Source organism: Taudactylus pleione, unplaced genomic scaffold (genome assembly GCF_031769625.1).
Source record: "Taudactylus pleione unplaced genomic scaffold, aTauple2 ptg000154l, whole genome shotgun sequence".
Classification (NCBI taxonomy): Eukaryota; Metazoa; Chordata; class Amphibia; order Anura; family Myobatrachidae; genus Taudactylus; species Taudactylus pleione.
Window position 1 is genome coordinate 35,294,022 of NW_028284556.1, and position 19,713 is coordinate 35,313,734.

General features: G+C 38.3%; 1 protein-coding gene across 6 annotated transcripts in view; it reads left to right on the plus strand.

Annotated features, from left to right (window-relative positions):
* RASGRP3 (RAS guanyl releasing protein 3) overlaps nucleotides 1-19,713 on the plus strand; it is a 99,487-nt gene that overhangs the window by 72,275 nt on the left and 7,499 nt on the right. For all 6 annotated transcript variants that reach the window (XM_088474440.1, XM_088474438.1, XM_088474443.1 and 3 more), the window contains 4 exons: nucleotides 4,773-4,850; nucleotides 8,212-8,325; nucleotides 13,537-13,652; nucleotides 18,046-18,193. In XM_088474440.1, coding sequence (XP_088330566.1) covers nucleotides 4,773-4,850; nucleotides 8,212-8,325; nucleotides 13,537-13,652; nucleotides 18,046-18,193 — 456 coding nt within the window. The remainder of the gene's footprint in view (nucleotides 1-4,772; nucleotides 4,851-8,211; nucleotides 8,326-13,536; nucleotides 13,653-18,045; nucleotides 18,194-19,713) is intronic.

The window sequence follows — 19,713 nt, forward strand, 5'->3', positions numbered from 1 at the left end:
GATTTACGATTGGCACAAAAAGAGATGAGATGCATTTATGATCTAAACACATTGAAACCAGCAGGCTTAAATTCTGATTTCGAAATCAAATGGTTTTTATAAGTATTTTTTTGTTAGCTTTTAGGCATTTTTTGTTAGTTTTATCATGTTATTTATATATGCTTTATAAATATGGTAAATATCGTATATACACATATGTTCTTCTTTTTTTTATGTAAAGGAGCCTGGGTATTGCTACTGTTCGTTGATAGGTGGTCATAGCAACCGGTTTTTCCCTCTCCGATCACATGATCAGCCATCACGTGATTTAGATCACGTGATTTCAACTAACTTTATTGAACACTGCAGGCCGCCCACATCGCGTCTGTGGTTTTTGTTGTGGTTCTGGCCGCCTTGGTGTTACATGGAGCGATGCACCTTGGTTGGCCGCGGTCGCGTATGTAAGGTAAATTATGCCCGAACATCAGGCTAGTATTTCATCTATTTAGGCTCCCTGTATAAGTCGCGCACAGTGACTTCTGGTATCGGACTTCCGGTACATGGGTATTTAAAGTCCGTTTTTAATTCACCACTGCACTTTGAAAAAGACACCCGCAGGTGTCGAAACATGTTAGGAGGAGTGGCAGTGGAGGTTCACCTGAGTACCTAAGGCTGGTCAATTCTGTGCACCTTCAGCAGTTGAATACCCGGGTTCCAGCTATCCTGCGATATTGGGCATACTTTGTGAACGCTGTATATCATCCATCTGGTACGAGGGCTGACCCCCACTTTTTTATTGTGATATTTGTTATTAAAATCATTTTTATTTGGACTTACTGCACCATATGTAGTTTCTTTTTTTTCCATGTGGGCATTTCTCACGGTTGAAAGAGGGAGAAAGAAACCTTTATAGGCTTATCATACATTTGCCTCAAGTAAGCTTCCATGTAAGCACTTTACCTGGTCCAATCTATGCATATGTGTTAAAGAAACGTTGAAGGGATTTACTCATATTTCTTTTAGGTAACATTAATGTGAGCATTCACATCTATATATTCTCACATTTTATGAGGTGAAATTTTTTTTTCCATCTGACACCCAAGGATATTGGTTTGAGGGGCTTCCTATATGGTTTCCGTTCAGAGGTGTCATCTATCAGCAATTTATTTGAATTATCGTTAACACCTAATTTTATGTGTTTTATTTGCATGTACTAATGGGATTTCAACATACGCATTGATAAGATTTGGTTATTTCCAAGTTTTTTTCTTCATTGAAATTATTCGAACAATTCATTGGAAAAGTGTCGGCGCGAGGATTTTTTATTGTACTGTTTCTTTTCTCATATGTATTTTGCAAGTTAGGGTGACTTGTTCTTACAATATTTCCTTGCTGCCAGGACAGTTGCGCTTTGGTGTGATTTTTTCTTTTCTAGTGGAAAATGTGATTCAGACAACATGACCTCTGTTTCCATCATTTATTGTCCATTCCTGTGTTCCTGAGAAAACTGAAGGCATGTCAACCTGTATGCAGCAGATAGCTATGGCGTATGAACAGACCTTCTGCTGCTGTAGCCCATACAATGTAATGTGTGGCATACTGCTCATTGATAGGCCATCTGAATTGGTCCCTGATTCAGATTATATGTAATTTGATGCACTGTTGCCTGTCTGTGGGACTGAACAAGTCTGCCAACTCTCTGTTCCGCTTGACCATCCAGTAGCTATTTACGACCTTGTGCTCAGACCAATAATTATTCCCTTGTTCAAAGTCCATAAAATTCAGTTGTTTACCAATTATTTCATGAGTGATACACTTCATTAGTATCTGCATACCTTTGCCTTTCTATCTTATACAGATTCATTATATATATTTATGTCTAGTGGTGATAACAGGATGTGGTGCTATTTGCAATGTAGGATCCTCCACCAAGTAATTGAAAAGATGTGATTAGACACCTGCAAGCCATGAAAGATGCCAGTGTGTATGTCCTGTAAGTGTCTGAAAAGATAGGAGCCCATTAGGGCTGCTTAGCAGAGGGCCTAGTGAATCCATTATGGACCTTATTCAGAGTCGGTCGCAAGCGCCGATGCGCTCGTAACCGACTCGATGGTTTGTCCTGCGCATGTGCAGCGGCCCCGGAGAGACAGAGAAACTCTGTCGCTCCGGAGATCGCTACCAAAGGGGCGGCTGTCGATGTTGATCGACAGCTTGCCCCGTTTGGTAGGCAGGCCGGGGGGGTGGTTTCCAAAACGGAGGCGTTCCTTAACGAACGCCTACCGTTTTGTGGGCGGCCGCACTGACATCATCAGTGATGTCAGTGGGGAGCTCCTGCTCCATCAGAGCAGAAAGCTCCCTGGGGCTTACGAGTGCCCAGACCCAACCTTAGGGTCTGGTCATAAGCCCTGATGGTCGAGATGGTGATCACCATTGCGACCATTCAGTGCGACCGCTTGCAACTAAAGACCGCCTCTGAATGAGGTCCTATATGTCTGCAGAGCAATGGAGATGCTGCAACGAGAAAAAGTGCAGTCAGTGAAAAACTGGAAAGAGAGCTGGTAGACCACTTGATGGAGAGAAGTAAATGGCGAAGCAGTGTCCTGAATGGAGGTTAGGCATGTGTCATCTTTCTAGGCATGTGTTATCTTCAAATATATTCTTAACAAAAGTTAATTTACATTCATAAAGTCTGAGCTTGTTGCCTAGAGGCTAACTATTGCTCTGTAAACACTGCACCATAGATACAGATGTGTCAACAAATACCTAATCTCAAATTGCTCCAAATAGCCCCGTTTGGCATGCCATGGACTTTGCGATTTAGCTGCATCATGCGTCAATCTTTTTCACAAAATATGCAACTAAATTGCACACTAATGTTAAAAAAGTACAATGCACAGTACCCTGAATACTGACGCTGCATTTGAAGTAGCTTCTGTGTGCAACTCAGTCACTAATCTGGGTAAAAAAAAGCAAAAGACAGAGTTCCGATATGAGTGTCCTGCGCCACGTATTGTTATGCTTAATCTGTGACTATATACCAATTCCTCTGCAACAAAAGTACTAATCTAGTGTGGCTGGTTGTGACTTCGTATGAGGCTGCGATGTGAATAAGATGCAAGTTAAAAGTATGAACGTATGGGAATCTCTACCCGTGGCAGACCATCTAAGTATCGCTAAGTGTCTTGCAAAATATGGCACAAAAATGTTAGGTGAAAGAGGACACATCTGTATATATATTGCATAGTATTGTACAGTCAATTTATAGTTTGTAACAGGTGTTTTAATGAGAGTGGTTAGATTAAAGAAAGCACAGAGGACCTCATTCAGAGTCGGTCGTTGCGGCCGCACGGTCGTACGCCACCGATGTTCGCTAAACTGCGCATGCGTAAAGTTCGCAATGCGCGTGCACAAACTAGCTGCTACGATCAGAAATTTCTCTCTCCTTGAACACAGCCAGGTCGGTAGTTTGAGTGACAGAATGAGGCGTTTGTGGGTGGTAACAGGGGAAGGTGCTTGAAAACGGGGGAGTGGAGATCTGAACGCAGGCGTGCCTAATTATGCGAACAGTGTTTTATGGGAGTGCATAATTAACAAAGTAGTGTCATGGCACACGTGACATGGGTGGTTTGTACACTGACCTGATCGTAGTGCTTAAGAGAGGGTATGGTCAACCTTAAGCTCTACGACCAGTTCCGATGGTTACCGATGGTCTCGATTAATCCTTATATGGCCGGAGATGACGTGTAATGCGTACGAGAAGGGGGCGTATTTTTTGTCTTACAGCCGCATTCTCCCCTTGGTCGGACAGCTAACGATCCGATCTTAAGGACGCAACTTGCGAGTGCATCATTTGCATATCCGGCCCCTTTTCCCTTACGACCGTGCGGCCGCAACGACCGACTCTGAATGAGGTCCAGAATCCCCAGCACAAAGCTATAGGAAGTCAAGTTAAACCAGTTGTTAAAACAATAATAAGCCTTCCAGAACTAATGTTTTCTATGTTTTTTCGTATCTAAAAAAAGCCACACTACTTAAAGGACAGGAGTCACCTTAAATATTCATTAGGAACTAGTTCCAGGTGAACTGATTGGTTACATCTGATTAGTTCAACTCACCCAATGTCTGCCATTATTCTATGCCAGAGGTTCTCAAACTCGGTCCTCAGGACCCCACACAGGTCATGTTTTGCAGGTAACCCAGCAGGTGCACAGGCGTACTCATTACTCACTGGCACATTTGAAAAGATCCACAGGTGGAGATAATTATTTCACCTGTGATTCTGTGAGGAGACCTGGAAACCGTGCACTGTTTGGGGTCCTGAGGACTGAGTTTGAGAAACTGTGCGCTTTGCAATCAACAGTTGCCCTTTAATATTTTGAATATGACTGTATAATAAGACTTTTTATTACTATACTGTCTCTTTCTCACAAGGCTATCATGGTTCATTAAAGTGCTGTATTTTTAACACTATATAAATTAAATGTATGTATCCATATTTTGGTGTTGGAATGTAAAACTTGATGTAACTGAATTATCTAAACTGTTGCAGATCTTTGTTAATCTCTATTAAAATAATGTAAATAATATTAATAATATAAATGTGGTTTTGATATTTTTTATTGCAAAATGAACAATTACTTCTGATTTCAATGATTTAGAAATTTAAATTTTGAATTTCCATTAGTAGTTTTTTTTTCTTTAATGAAACCTCAGTGACTTTGGTCTGCTAATATAATTTGGTTTAATAATTGGACTTTGTTCATTATTTAACATCATATTAATTTACTTTACAGCTATCTCTTGATTTATACCACACAGAAGATGATATTTATAAACTTTCACTGGTGCTTGAGCCTAGGAACCCTAAATCGGTAGGAAACAGCTCTAGATATACAGTATCATACATTTTGTTATAGATTTTTTATGTTATTGGTGTCATTTCACATATGCTATGATAGTACAGCAAAGCAAGATTTTAGATAATTTAATGCATATTAGTATATGTTTGCATTCGTGGAATACATTTATCCAAATGTTAGTAATTAGTCTACTTAAAATACTGTCCTATTGCAATAGGTTTGACAGGAAAGAGACAGATTCTATAGATTAAACGGTTGATAGAAAATATCAAGGTTATATTTTTTCACACAGATAACTCTGAATATCAATATCTAATGTTTTAAAGGATGATGAAAAGTCAAGTACAAACTTGCTTTTATAAAAGAGCTATTAATAACCATTAAGAATATATGTAAACATTTCATGAGCTAACCAAAATTAGAGATATTTGATATAAAATTAAAGATATTTGAGATAAAGTTAATTGTGGAAGATTTTATTTTGTCATGCAAATCCTAATTTTTCTCTGTACGTCTATTGAAGGACACAGACAGCGGGCCTCTCTCAGTCAGATATGGCTGATAACAGAGAACAATAGCTTGCACTCCGCTGCATAGAAAATGTTAATACAATGACACACATCTCACTTTCTGTCAAGGTATGGGAATGTTTACCTATATATTTGTGAATATTACAAGTAGCTCTTTTATAGAAAGCAATTTTGCATTTACATTTAGCACTAAGGTGGGTTTATATGGTAATAAAAACTTATAATGTCACAGAAAGGACTTTTTATAAACACATAATTTGTAGAAATTGTACTTTAGAAATCAGAGGGCATTTTTCGGTGTCCAAGTTATGGTTAATATTCTAAACTAAGGGTATATTTATAAAACAGAAACAAGATCAGATTAGATATAATTTCCTTGGCTAGAATAAAATTAACTGTCACTGCAGTAGTGATAGTTCTAACCTAATGGTCTGCATCCACTGCCTATTTCCTCCTGTTATATTAATTCTTTACATTCTTCTACCAAATCAACAAATGACATCACACCAGATAAATATATTAATCTACACAACTCCATACTGACCACACAAAACCAGCTCTAAGTGGGACATTAAACTCTAAGCAATGACTATGAAGTAATTCTGGAACAGTTGGGCAAAGGCACTTGTGCAGGAAAATTATCGAAGTTACGGTGACTGTAGTTTCTACGGCCACAATAACAGTAGCTGTTCATATATCAATGTGAAGAATATTTGATGACCTTTAATGACCTTTTAGAAAAAACTGCACTAAAGCTGGGAACACTGGAAAGATATTTATCTATTATTCATTTACTACCAGTTATTTATTTAGCGCACACATATTCCGGAGCGCTTTACAGAGAATATTTGGCCATAGGCATCAGTCCCTGCCCCAGAAGAGCTTACAATCTATATTCCCTATCACATGCACACACACATACGCACTAGGGTAAATTTTGTAGTGAGCCAATTAACCTACCAGTATATTTTTGGAATGTGGGAGGAAACCGGAGCACCCGGAGGAAACCCACGCAAGCACAGGGAGAATATACAAACTCCACACAGTTAGAGCCAGTGGTGGAAATCGAACCCACGACTCCAGTGCTGTGATGCAGTAATGCTAACCATTACACCATCTGTGTTGCCCCAGATCGATTAATCTGCAGATATATCAGAAGATGATGGTTGTTCATACACACTGAACTACCATCACTGCCTCGGGCCGCGAGTCCCGCTGGCCGGGGGGAACCTCACGACCCCCTCCATGCTGGTCTCAGTAGTAAGTTTATGGGGGGTATGCTGACCGCCCACAAACACATCACGAAGAGCAGATATATCTGCCATCGGCTGTGCTGCACAGCCGACGCAATATGTCTGGGAATTACATAGTTCACAGAAATATCATCAATACACACTGGCCTACTTGCACATAATATATTGGCCGTTCAAATGAACACCTAGGGGAGATGTATTATGCTCTGGAAAGTGATAAATTGGAAAGTGATAACTACCAGCCACTCAGCTCCTGTCATGTTACAAGCTGTGTTTGAAAAATGACAGTTAGGAGATGATTGGCTGGTAGTTTATAACTCTCCAGTTTATCACTTTCCAGAGCTCAGTACATCTGCCCCTAATATGTTGGACAGTGTGTACCCAGCATAAGGTTGAGGTGGTTATATGTAGTACACTTTCAAACCGCATTTTGTCAACATACCCGATAATAACCTAATCTATTACCACTGTTTCTTTTAGCCACAGACACTGTGTTATTAGGCCGATCTTCTACAATCAGGACATGTAGATAAAATAGTTTATGAGCCCTACATCTACAGTGCAAAATAATGGTCCACAGGTGCTAGCAAAAGATAAAGGCATTTTAAGAGATTGAGAAAATTTGAGTAAAATGCAGTAAAATATAAAAAGAGAAATAAGTCTAAAAACAACATATATAGAGTATACTGCTGACACAAAGGGATCTTTCCTTAAAGAATTATATATGTACAGTAAAATAAAATGTGAACTTTAGAAAAAATTAAACATATCCTTTTCCGAGCAGACATATCCAATCTACATATGATGAAGATGATCATCATCATCAAGGATTAGCTCCACAAATTCGGCAGCAGTGCACAGGCAAGGAACAAATAAATTAAACAAAATACATACCAAATAAATAGCATGTTATGGTTTTTTAATAACTAAAACATAATTTAGAATACTCCATGGAACACTTACACACTAAAAAAATATTGACACTACAAAGAAATACTATGTTTGGGAACATAACTGAGGTGTCAAATACTAGAAAAAGTAGTATATTACCAGGGCAGTGAGCCCACCAAAATAGATTTGGGAAAAAGAGCACAATAAAAACAGTATGTATTCTTGATAACACTTACAAATGTTGTGTAAAATACACACTTGACTGTATTAAGGAAATGTTCTATAATAATGTAGTGTTTATAATATTTATGTTAGAGCTCTGTATTATTATGTATTACTTTTTGAAAATTTAATAATAACTCAAGTATTAAAGTTCTAAAAAGTTCTAAAAACTGATTTAAGCAGTGAAAGCTAAATGAGTGCCCTTTATTTCAATTTAACAAGTCAATTTGTACGGAAAACAAGGTGATGGACAAGCACAGCTGTGTAGTTCGGTCAGTTTTTAGATAACTAAAGTTGAAAATGTTCTTCTATAGATGTTTGTACAACAAATATTATATACATAATAAAACTACCTGTAACTATTAAGACCATCCATTCAACTGAAATAAAAAATATCATTTATAAGTTATCTGTACAAACACTAAACATAACATTACAAACACTAAATACCACATTAAATTATCTATTTATACACAGCCAACATCACCTACAACTCCTAATAAGACAGATGCCCCACTTGACTGGGCTTCCGGAGTGACTACAAAGCCTGACCCTACAATTATTAATAAGCATATACGGAAATTGGTTGAGGTAAGATGACTATATTCTCTTTGTATTTACTTTTATTCAAAACAAATTTATGCTTCAATTAGAACAGCAATATGTTATTAGTTAATATATTCTTTTATATTATTGATATTATTATATTTCTAACTCTGAACCACTTGCTAGCCTTTAGTGTTACAAATGTTAAATTATACTTTCTAATGTGCAAATGCAAACTGCTGTAATGCATCCACACTTTAACATACATTTATATTTCCACAGTAAGTTTGTTTTAGCACTATTTATTTATCCTTTACTAAGAGAGTGTGGCATTTCACGCTGCAGCAAATATCACAAGAAATGATGCCTTCACTGGATCAGTTTACTGAAGTAGAATAAAATGCTCTAAATAATAATTTCTATATTTTTAAACATAGCAGCATCACTAATATGTGCTGTAATCATTATTTTCCAGGCATGTTTATTAAGCAGCAACGACCTAACAATTACAAGAAAACATTATTTAAGAACTTGACATATTAGCTGTTGAGTTATTCTTTACATTCAATAGGGGACAAATTATGAGGCTAATAAAGTTGGCAGGTTAATTAAAAATAAAATCAGATGGGTATATACCTTAAATCACACAAGATAATAGGTCTACCATTGCAGTGCAGAAAGGCACTGTCAGCTTCTGCAACACTTTATTAGGCACTTGCTATAAAGGGATACGTTCGGCATCCCGGCAGTCGGGGGGGAGGGTTAGGCACTAAGAGGGGAGGGTTAGGTTTAGGGTGAGGGGAGGGAGAGGTTAGGTTTAGGCACTAGGGGGGGAAGTTAGGTCGGGCACTAGGGAGGGAGGGTTAGGGTTAGGGTAGGGAGAGTAGGAGGACCAACAAGTGTCGGTATGCTAACCCTGCCGGAATGCCGGCATCAGGATTCTGACCGCTGGGATACTGAAGGTAAGTAGCGGGGTTGGGAGGAGGGTTAGGTTTACGGGTTGGGGTTAGGCACTAGGGGGAGGGTTAGGCACTAAGGGGGGAGGGTTAAGTTTAGGGTACGGGGAGGGGGAGGTTAGGTTTAAGCAATCAACTTACCCAATGATTAATTAAGGACTTCATATTACTTATTATGGTGTGAAAACATCACAGGGGCATAAAACCTTTTATATTTTGTCTCAATAGGATTATATAAATACTAGTTGCTTACTATTTCCAGTCCACATATATTGGTATATTACCTTTTTTACCTTTTTTATTATTTTTTATGTCATATGTTAGGTGTATTATATGTTGTAATTGTGATTCATTATTTGATTGTCATTTGTAAGTATTTGCACTTCCATTTTTGACCACATTTTAGAGTATTTCTATACAATTTTTTAATATAATATTTTCCAATAAAGCCTGAGGATACCTCCTTATTTCCCCCCCCCCCCGATAATTTGTCAGGGCTGATTAGTATTACAAGCCTCTAGTTACACTTTTTTAAAAGGTTGCAAAGAACCTGTTTATTGGCAAATATGCATCTACAAAATGCTTAATAAACACATTTTGATACCATTTAGTTTTAGTTAAATAATTATAGTTATTCACAATTTTTTTTCTGCTTTCATAATTATCTGGTTTATACATAAATGTTTTAAAAATCACAAAAAATAGTCTTATATAATACAGTGAAAACCAGTATTCAGCTGTAATATTAAAGCCATTCTTTTGATTACATATGATGTAGTTTATACATAAGCTGCGAAGGTCTATGGTGTTTCTGTATTTGGAAGCAGTTTGAGACTGCATTATTCGTCATTTGAATTCAGTGGGCAGCAAAATTCAAAAAGTAGAGATAATTTACTAAGAGCAAAATGGCAATACCACAATACAAAACCATCTTTGGACCTGCCGTGGGGCTCGATTTGAGCAAGTGTTACAGATTTCTGCCAGAGCACTTATGTCTAAAGAGCAACATGGGTACACTAGCGGAGATGCTGCAATGTGTAAGGCTGGGTGGAAGAGTTAAGGCATGCCTAACAAAAGTATAGAGTAGGCTCACCAATGAGCCTCCTTTTGTGGGGCAGTGCAGAAACAGTTTTTATGTTACAGAAAAATATGATTGAAATTACCTAAATGATTGGAGAGGGCACATATATAAGAATTTACTCCATACCTGGGCATCTCTACTCTGAAAAGGGGCTTACATTCTACATTCATAAGTAACCACCAATGAAGTGTTACCTTAATCAAAATACAATTTACTTCTGTTTGTTATATACAGTAAATTCATAGGGATTTACTGTATATACAGTACTGTGCAGAACATTTCTTTCCTGCACTGAAAATTCCAAACGAAGATGAAACAGACAGTGTATACACTAATATTCTGTGTCAGCAAATGCCTGTTGACTCAAATAGCTGCCTTAAAATTGCATTACCCAGAGGTCTATGCTACTCAATAGGAGGCACTTTTCCGTATGACCCTGGCAAACTACTTGCTGGCTTATGCTAATGCGAGAGTCTGATCATGTATGCCGAACATCCATACGTCTGCATGTGCACTATTGTTATGTCAGCAGCCATTATCATTACTATAGGGACTTGCACCTACCCCACGCAGGGTGCAAACAGACCTCCCATATAGGTCTGCACACTGCTTCAGAGCATGGAAGTTGGATTGCATGCCCATGACACTCCCATGATATGGCTCAGCTCTCTTTGCCCACATGCTCGCCATCCAATTACTGCTAACTTCACTGAAAGAGTGCTCCGTCGACAGATCAATCTGTACGTACTTGCACACTCTGTGTGCGTATGCCTCATGGGCAGTCAGCAGTTCTTTTCTATGGCGCACGTGCAGTATGAAGTTGTCCATGAGTTCCATCCACATTTCTACTTGTGTCCCACTCAAAATCAGGCCTATTGCCTCTAGAGAGTGTAACTCCATTACTTGGTGTTATAGTTAGTGTTTGTCTAAAACACATATTGTTTTCAATTGCATGTGTTTTACATTCATGACATTTGTAGTATTTAATTTTAGGATTACAGGTAAGTAGAACAATGTATACTGCACCCTCATATCATCATGTATGGGCCATTAAACCTCAACATTAATCCACTTGAGATCAAGCATTAGCTCCCATACTGCGACATAGCTTCTCTTTGCAACTATCTTTAGAGCCGTATTCTATATGGGAGCGAAAAGTCCTTGCTGGACTTTTCGCTCCACATTGGAGATTTTCCTGGGATACAGTATCTGGCGCGTGCCCGCTTTATTCCCATATTCAATTTAAAATCAACGAAAACTGGACCTGGCGAATTGGGAGCTACGAAAAAAAACGTGAATTTTCGGGAATTAATTGTATGAGCCCCCTAAAGATGTCCAGACATGGGGGATAACTATGGATGCCCCTGTTTTTGCCTGCAAAAGAAAGTCTGGGTTTTAAATAGCCGTGGCAGGTGTTTTTTCCCCGACATTGAAGAAGTGATGCAGAAGAGCACTTAGGTTTTATTTTCATTTTTATAAGTGGTCCCATCAAATTTGGGGTACATGAAAATGGGTACTAGCATATTTTTAAGTCCCTAAAGTAATTTTTTTTAAATTCTGCAAAAATGCACCTGCCGCTAATAGCATATTCTAGAAAACACCTACCGCATATTTGCAGAACACCCCTGAACCTATTTCCCTATTTTTAAACACTGTTTTCACTTTTTTTTTTCACCCCAAATTTTCATTCATTTTTTTGGGGTGTCCCTATTTTTTTTTATACTTTTTTTGACACAGTTTATTTTTAAATGACATTCCCAGGGGTGCAGGCTATTTTTTTTAAACCTGCACCCCTAAACCCCAATTCTGCACTTTTTTTCGCCATGTAAACCATGGTAAAAACTTATACCCGTTTTTTTTCAAAGACTTTTCGAACCTGCGAAAAGTCTTTGAAATTGAATACGGGGATTTTTGAAACATGCGAAAATAATGTCATCTGCGATAATTTATCGCCGATTTTGACTTTTCGCAGCCTAATTGAATACCCCCCTCAGTGTCTAAAGCTGTATACACATGTAAAGATTTTCTGTACAACCATCCAACTAGTTGATTGGTTCGAATGAAAATCTGGTAAGGTATGAAAGCAAATGACAATCAGCAATTTGCTCCCAAACACCAGAAAATGGACAAAAACTGTTGTTTTAACAAATTGATCAAACATTTAACAAACTTGTCTGACGACCATTTTCAGCTGTTTTCCGGCATTTAGGAGCAAATTGCTGATCATCAGTTACTCCCATACGTTACCAGATTTTCATTCCAACCAATCAACTAGTTGGATTGTTGGACAGAAAATCTTTACGTGTGTACCCAGCCTTACAAGATTAAATCAAACAAATTTACTTATTGGTTACTTTAGTTTACTGCACATTTAGAGCAAAATGAAAGAATATTCAGTCTTCTAATTTTTTAAAATTTGTTTTATTTAATAAAAAATTGCCAAAAGTATTTATAACATATTTCTTTTAGGCTATTTTCTTTGGGCTTACAAGGCAGGAATGTTCATCATTATGAATCCACAGTAAATGCATTTACCTTTTCTGTTTTATGATTATTACCGTTACATATATTTTATTAATTTTTTTTTTCAAGTCTGAATTGTATGTACCTCTTTTAATATAAAACAGAATTGTTGTTTTGTTGGTTTTAGTGTTTGTTCCATAACTAGAATAGCAAGTGTTACAATGTTAGAATTCTAGTACAGGTTGAGTCTCCGATATCCAAAATGCTTGGGACCAGGGGTATTTTGGATATCGGATTATTCCTTATTTTGGAATATTTGCATACCATAATGAGATATCTTGGGAATGGGACCCAAATATACACACAGAATGCATTTATGTGTTATATACACCTTATGCACACAGCCTGCAGGTCATTTTATACAATATTTTCAATAATTTTGTGGCTCAAACAAAGTTTGTGTACATACATGAAATTAATTTATGCTTCATATACACCTTATACACACAGCCTGAAAGTAATTGTATACCATATTTGTAATAATTTGTGCCTTAGACAAAGTTTGTGTACAGTGAACCATCAAAAATCAAAGATTTCATTATCTCAGTCATGCCAAAAATATTCTGTATTTCGGAATATTTGGATATGGGAGACTCAACCTGTATAGGTAGAATGTTATTTCTTTAGGTGTACAGTATTACTCCTAAATGAAAATTTGCACTTGATCCCAGTTAAAACTTGTCATGTACTTTTAAGTCTGTTTTTAGAAATTATGACCATGATCACGATGGGTATATTTCTCAAGAGGACTTTGAGAGCATTGCTGCAAACTTCCCGTTTCTGGACTCCTTCTGTGTTTTAGACAAGGATCAGTAAGTTGGCTCACCCTTGTGATTGTTAGTGTTATGATCTCATTGTTGGCATGGGAACTTTACATGATACTGTTTGGCATGAGAAAGTGAAAAAATATGGGAAACGTTTTGTTTCCTGTAAAATATACTACTAGACAATACACGTGTATTTAGTGTGAAATAAACTATTTTCTAAATTTCTAATTGAGGCACTAAATGGAACAAAGTTACTTTAACTGCTTATTGGTTACTTTAGATTACGCATGTTTATGGCAAAATGAAAGACTATTTACTCTTATATTTTTTTAGCTATGTTTTATTTGATTTCTTTATTAACAAATTGCTATAGAAGTTGTTCTCCACCCCGCTGTCAAGATTTATGAAAGCAATACAAAGACAATAACTTAAAAAATTAAGTAGTTTATAATTAATGTTTATTACATAATATGCTGTAATGTTAATTACACAATATGCTAGAAGAATTTCACAAAAAAAATGAAGTTCTCCTTTACAATACTATATAAATGTCAAGTTTGAAAAACTTTACAGTATGCACAAATATACACTGTAGTGTATGTGTATCATTCTATACGTCTCCTATATACTATGAGGAACAGGAAAGAACACAATGTTCTTGCATGCAACTGCTATCGTTGACAGAGGCCTCCCTGCTATACTGTGTCACCGTCTGGATATTTTGTGGAACAATTACAATGAAAGTCTTTAATGTTAAGTTGCATTAAAATTTGATATACTGTTGCAAACTGTCTAAATTTTCTTTAACTATTTAATGCCTGGGACCGGACTATATACATGCCCATTGTAGAATAGCAGTCCTTGTTCAGAGACATACGCAAACCTGATGGTTTATAAAGATGGTGTGAGATCTGCGCAGGTGTCGGGGACTGGGCAGCGACAGACAGCATTCTCATAAATGAGGTTGTGTCAGACCCCTTTTCAAGGCATGCCGAGGCCAGTGTCTGCCTCTTCTGATGCAGCTACATTGGCCAAGACAGCATGAAAACACCTGCCATCCTGAGTAACCTGAGGTTACTCAGATGACCGATGTTCACGCAAAGCGATCCAATGCTGCATTTTTGGATGGAACCCCCGGATCTGTGATGCCGGCAGAAGGTGTTTTTTTACTCTAGACACCTCATGCCGCATTAGCATATTGTTGCACAGCCACTGAGCACAACATCGCAGTGGCTGTGACATAGCTCTCAATTATGCACAGTGTTTTTTTTGGTTTAGCCACGGTATTGGGCTGGGTAAGTTTGTTAAGACATAGGGGGCGCTGCTTCTCAGTGGGTTGGAGCTGAAAATGTAAAACAGAGAAGTGGCGAATTACAAAAGCTGCCGCTTCATAAGTATAGCCCAGGGATCCTTGGAAAAAATATATAAGCAAGTAGCTGAAACTCTGCCATAGATTATACATGGTAATGTATCCTTCTATGCCAAACTATACTGACATTAAGTGTATCAAAAACAAGTGCATAGTAGTTATTGTGCCTGTGATTTTTTTCCTCTCTCTTTCCTTACCTTCCCATCTCTCTGCCCCATCTTCTTTTCTTTCTCCCATCTTTCTCTATTCCCTTTTCATTCCATCTCTCTTTCCTCCATCTCCTCCTCTTTCTCCTCTCTCTCTCTCTTCCCCTCTTCCTTCCATCTCTCTTTCTCATTCTCCCCTCTTTCTGATCTCTCCACAGCTTCCTTCCATACCTCTCCCTCACCTCTGTCCTCCTCTTCCTTCCATCTCATTCCCCATCTTCCCCTCTTTCTGACATATTTCTCTCCACATCTCCTCCTCTTTTTCCCACCTCTGTCCCTCCTCTTCCTTCCATTCCTCTCTATCCCTTTTTATCCCATCTCTCTGTCTCCCTCTCTTCCTCCCAAATATCTCTCCGTCTTCCTTTTTTCTCTCATCAGTCTACCCCCTCTTCCTCCTAAGGATATTGAATTAGAACCTCTATACACTCCTCTCTATACCTTCTAATATCCTGCCTATAAACCTCTAAGGATGACGCTATTTTGCAGTCATATAGTAAATAAAGACTCCAGACCTTGAACCTGTGGTTCCAAAGCACAAAGTGATATTTCAAGTAAAAGTACAGTCAGATACACGCTATGATCTAAGTACAATTTAGCGCAAAGAATTATACAGACCCAAGTATAATTATACATATGCAGCGCTCTGGACCAGATGTAGGCATCAGCAAGAAACCCCCGTCAATCAGCATTCAGCACAAAGACTAGAAACCCAGGGTCAGAGCTCACATATTTATACCCCCCCAGAAATAGACAACAAAATAGAGAAGTTTGTTGCTAATACCATTGGTCCTAAAGGAGAGGGCATACGTTACAAGGCATCTAACAGGTTAGTTCAAATAGACACAGTCCAGCCTCTAACAACTGGTGGTCTCTGGTTTCCCGCCTCATGCAAATCCTAACAGTTGGTCATATAATGTACATTTTGTTGCTTGAAGTCTCTGCTGTCCATAAGTTGAGAATGCATGTTGCGATCTCTACATCGATGTTACCGGAATACTGTTGAAAGAGTACGCATCAGTACAATACCAAACATGGCTTACTTATCACCTATAAAACCTTAGTTACCAAATAATCTTTATTTTACAGCAATTATAATAAATGAGCATACTTGAATCTTATACCTTAAATCTTATGGAACCTTGTATGTGAATATGTAATGTGTGAGTATGTGGGGTTTGATGTAAAGACGCTAGTTAACTTAGGGCAGATGCGTGTGCATGAAGCTAATATTCAGCGTTTTCATACAGGATCTTATGCATTCGCTAATATGTGACTAGTTAACAGCGCAATTGTGCGTATTAAAGTGTGTATGAGAAATGGTGAAAGCTGCAGTCGCATGATGCTAATAGTAATATTGCCACATGTACTTAAGTGTGAGTTTATCTAAAATGTCGCTTGGGCGGCCATTCGCAAAATGGCATCTTGCGAGTTCGTTTCCAAGATGGCGTCTTGCGGCCAGTCGCAAGATGGCGTCGCTGTGATTCAATTTTAAACTGATCTTGTCTCAGCCAATTATCCAGCTTCGACACTCCCATCTCTCTCTCCCCCATGTCCTGCTCTTTCTCACATATTTCTGTCTCTCCCTCCTCATCCTATTCCTCTCACCCCTCCATTTCCCTGGCTTTATCCCATCTCTCCCTCTTTCTGACATTTGTCTTTTTCATCCATTACTCCTCCCAACTCTCTGAATAGTGGGTGAAAGAGACTATTGAATGTGGTCGTAATAGGGCTTAACAGTACCTTGTGTCGCACATAGTGGGCAGGGCTGCCAGCACCCGGAAATGCAGTAGTGCATGCTCCAGGCAACTGTACACAAGGCAGGGTGCCTGTCTGTAGCATCCAAAGGACAGGTGGCACTACCACAGTGATACTGACTGCATGGGTGCCATTCCAGGCACCCTGTTAGCCAGAAACAAGGGTCATTGGGCAGCTATGGTGCCGCCCACAGAACCCTGCACTCTGTGCAGCGGCAATGGTCACACACTCCTGCTTACACCCCTAATAGCAACTGCCACCCACATCAGTATAGTAGTTGGAGCTGATTGAGAGTTTGATGTAAGACTACTTGCAGAGCATATCTTGCGTATTTTCACACTGTGCATGCTCTAGAACGAATGCAGCTTTAGATGTGTCATTCACATCTCATTTCCACTTTGATAGAAGGAGCAAAAACTGGGACTTCTCACATAGGTTAGGTTCAACTCAGCATACAGGCAAATACATATACAGTATTTAGTTCCGTGCACAGCATGTGGCAACAATTATGGCTGACTTGCATTCAATTCTACATTAGTCCCAGTGTGCAAAAAAACAATATTCAGATCACTTATATTGTCTGCACACATTAAACTGCACAAATGCTCTTAAAAGTTCACACAAATTGTAAACCATAAGGCAGGGTGCACACTTAAATGATGGTTTGGTCAGCTATACACACTTACCAATTGGTAGCTTGATATGTCTGGCCTGACATCACAACTGGGCCGACATTTCAATTTGCCCGTCCAGTTGTGATGTCAGTGTTGGCAGTCCCTGCAACGAGCGTACAGACAGTCGGTGGGTCATCTATACTCACAGTGATAAATCTGCAAGATATATTGGCATCGGGTGTTTTGCAGGGCCGACTTGATATGTCTGTGAATGACGTAGTTTACAGACGTATCGGGTGTACACACCTGCCATCCACTCATGATATATTTTTCGTCGATCAACCGAACGATATATCGACAAGTGTGTACCCAGCTCAAGTGATAAATATTGTAAATCCATTTACTGAGGAATTTTACACATATGAAATAGTAGAACTAATAGTAGAACTGTTTATTGCTAATTTGCTATTGTTATTTCTTTGCTCTTTCCACAGAGACGGTCTAATCAGCAAAGATGAAATGATGGCTTATTTTCTGAGGGCCAAGTCTCAGTTTCACTGTAAAATGGGTCCTGGGTTTGTTCATAACTTCCAGGAGATGACATATCTAAAACCAACCTTCTGTGAGCACTGTGCAGGATTTGTACGTTTATTTTATTGCATTGTAAATAAGTTTTATAGCCAGGATTGTTGTAGGCTATGACATCACATTGTATGGAAGTCTCCTATACAACTATAGATGTAACATATGTGTATTGTATGAAAAGAAGCAGCAAAAGTATTCCCATTGCAGAATAAAATGTCATCAACACTTAATGGCAATCATTACACTGCCCAGGAAAAATAGCTGTCAGTAAAAACACTGATAATAGCAATATGCAAATATATTATCACAGACTTAATATATTGCACACACCTATAACATGCAATAAACAAAGATTTCCTTCCTAAAGTTGTTCAGAAAAGCGTTTTGACCAACAACAGTGAACTACTAGTGATCAAATATTAGGTTATGACAAAATCTCTGAAATGCCGCAATAATTTACTTTTTTTGTACCATACTTAGGAAAGCTCTTAGTAACGCTTTTCACAGTGAGAAGTTGCATACACATTCCAAGATGGAACACTTGGTATGATGGCGCCCTCGTCGTTTGCTGCATCAGTCATACTGTTTTAATTTACACATACACACATAGATTAATGTACACAGATCTCTTTCTCTCTTGTTGATCACTGAAAGGAGCAATAAAATATCCATAGAGTGTTAAAACCAACATTATAAATCCATAAAAAGTATTATTAGGTAGACAAATGTATCAAAAATCAGTCCACCTTTTTGGACTTTTTTAATTTTAATAACATTTAATAGACCCCAAAGTATTATTATTATTTTTTTTTAAATGTTACTTGGATCTGAAGACTTTCCTTTCAGTATCATCTGTATCATCTGCCTGACAGTGGTAGACACCTGTAGCATGAACAGCTCTTGTTTTTAAAAATCACTGAGGTTAACCGATTACTTGGTGGTAGGGATGACCATTGACCACTGATCAATTTATACCAATGATTGATGGTTTTGTCATCGATAGTGGAGCTCTGATGGTGACACAGCAATGTTCTTTTCATTACCCTTAGTGTCACTCTCCCTTTACACATCCTAAAGCCCAACCCTCCTCCTATTGGCTTTGCTGTATCACATGTCTTCGCTAGTGACACCCTCAATAGTATGAACTATTGATGGTTATCCATTTTTAAATTCCCATTCTCGATGGATGGTAGCAATGGTGCCATTGCTGGATACCTTTCGATGGACAACACTACTTGGTGGTGGAGCCAAGTTGGGTTGTCACATGATGTAAGCAAAGGACTGCAGAAGATACCTTTTTTATTAAAGCTACACTACCACTAATGTAATAAATCTTTATAAGGTGACCAACCCCAGGGGTCTGCTGCATGCAGCTGTTTTTTTTTCATATAATACAGCAAATTAAAATGTTGTTATATATGACCCGACATATAGAGCAGCTGATTGCTAAATGTGTATAACTTACCTAATCATCCACTCAGTTAGCGCAACGGCTGGTCAACTGCATTGTCTTTCAAGTGTACACCCAACTTAAGTATATTATGTACACAGACGCACACTCTAAATAAATGTGTATA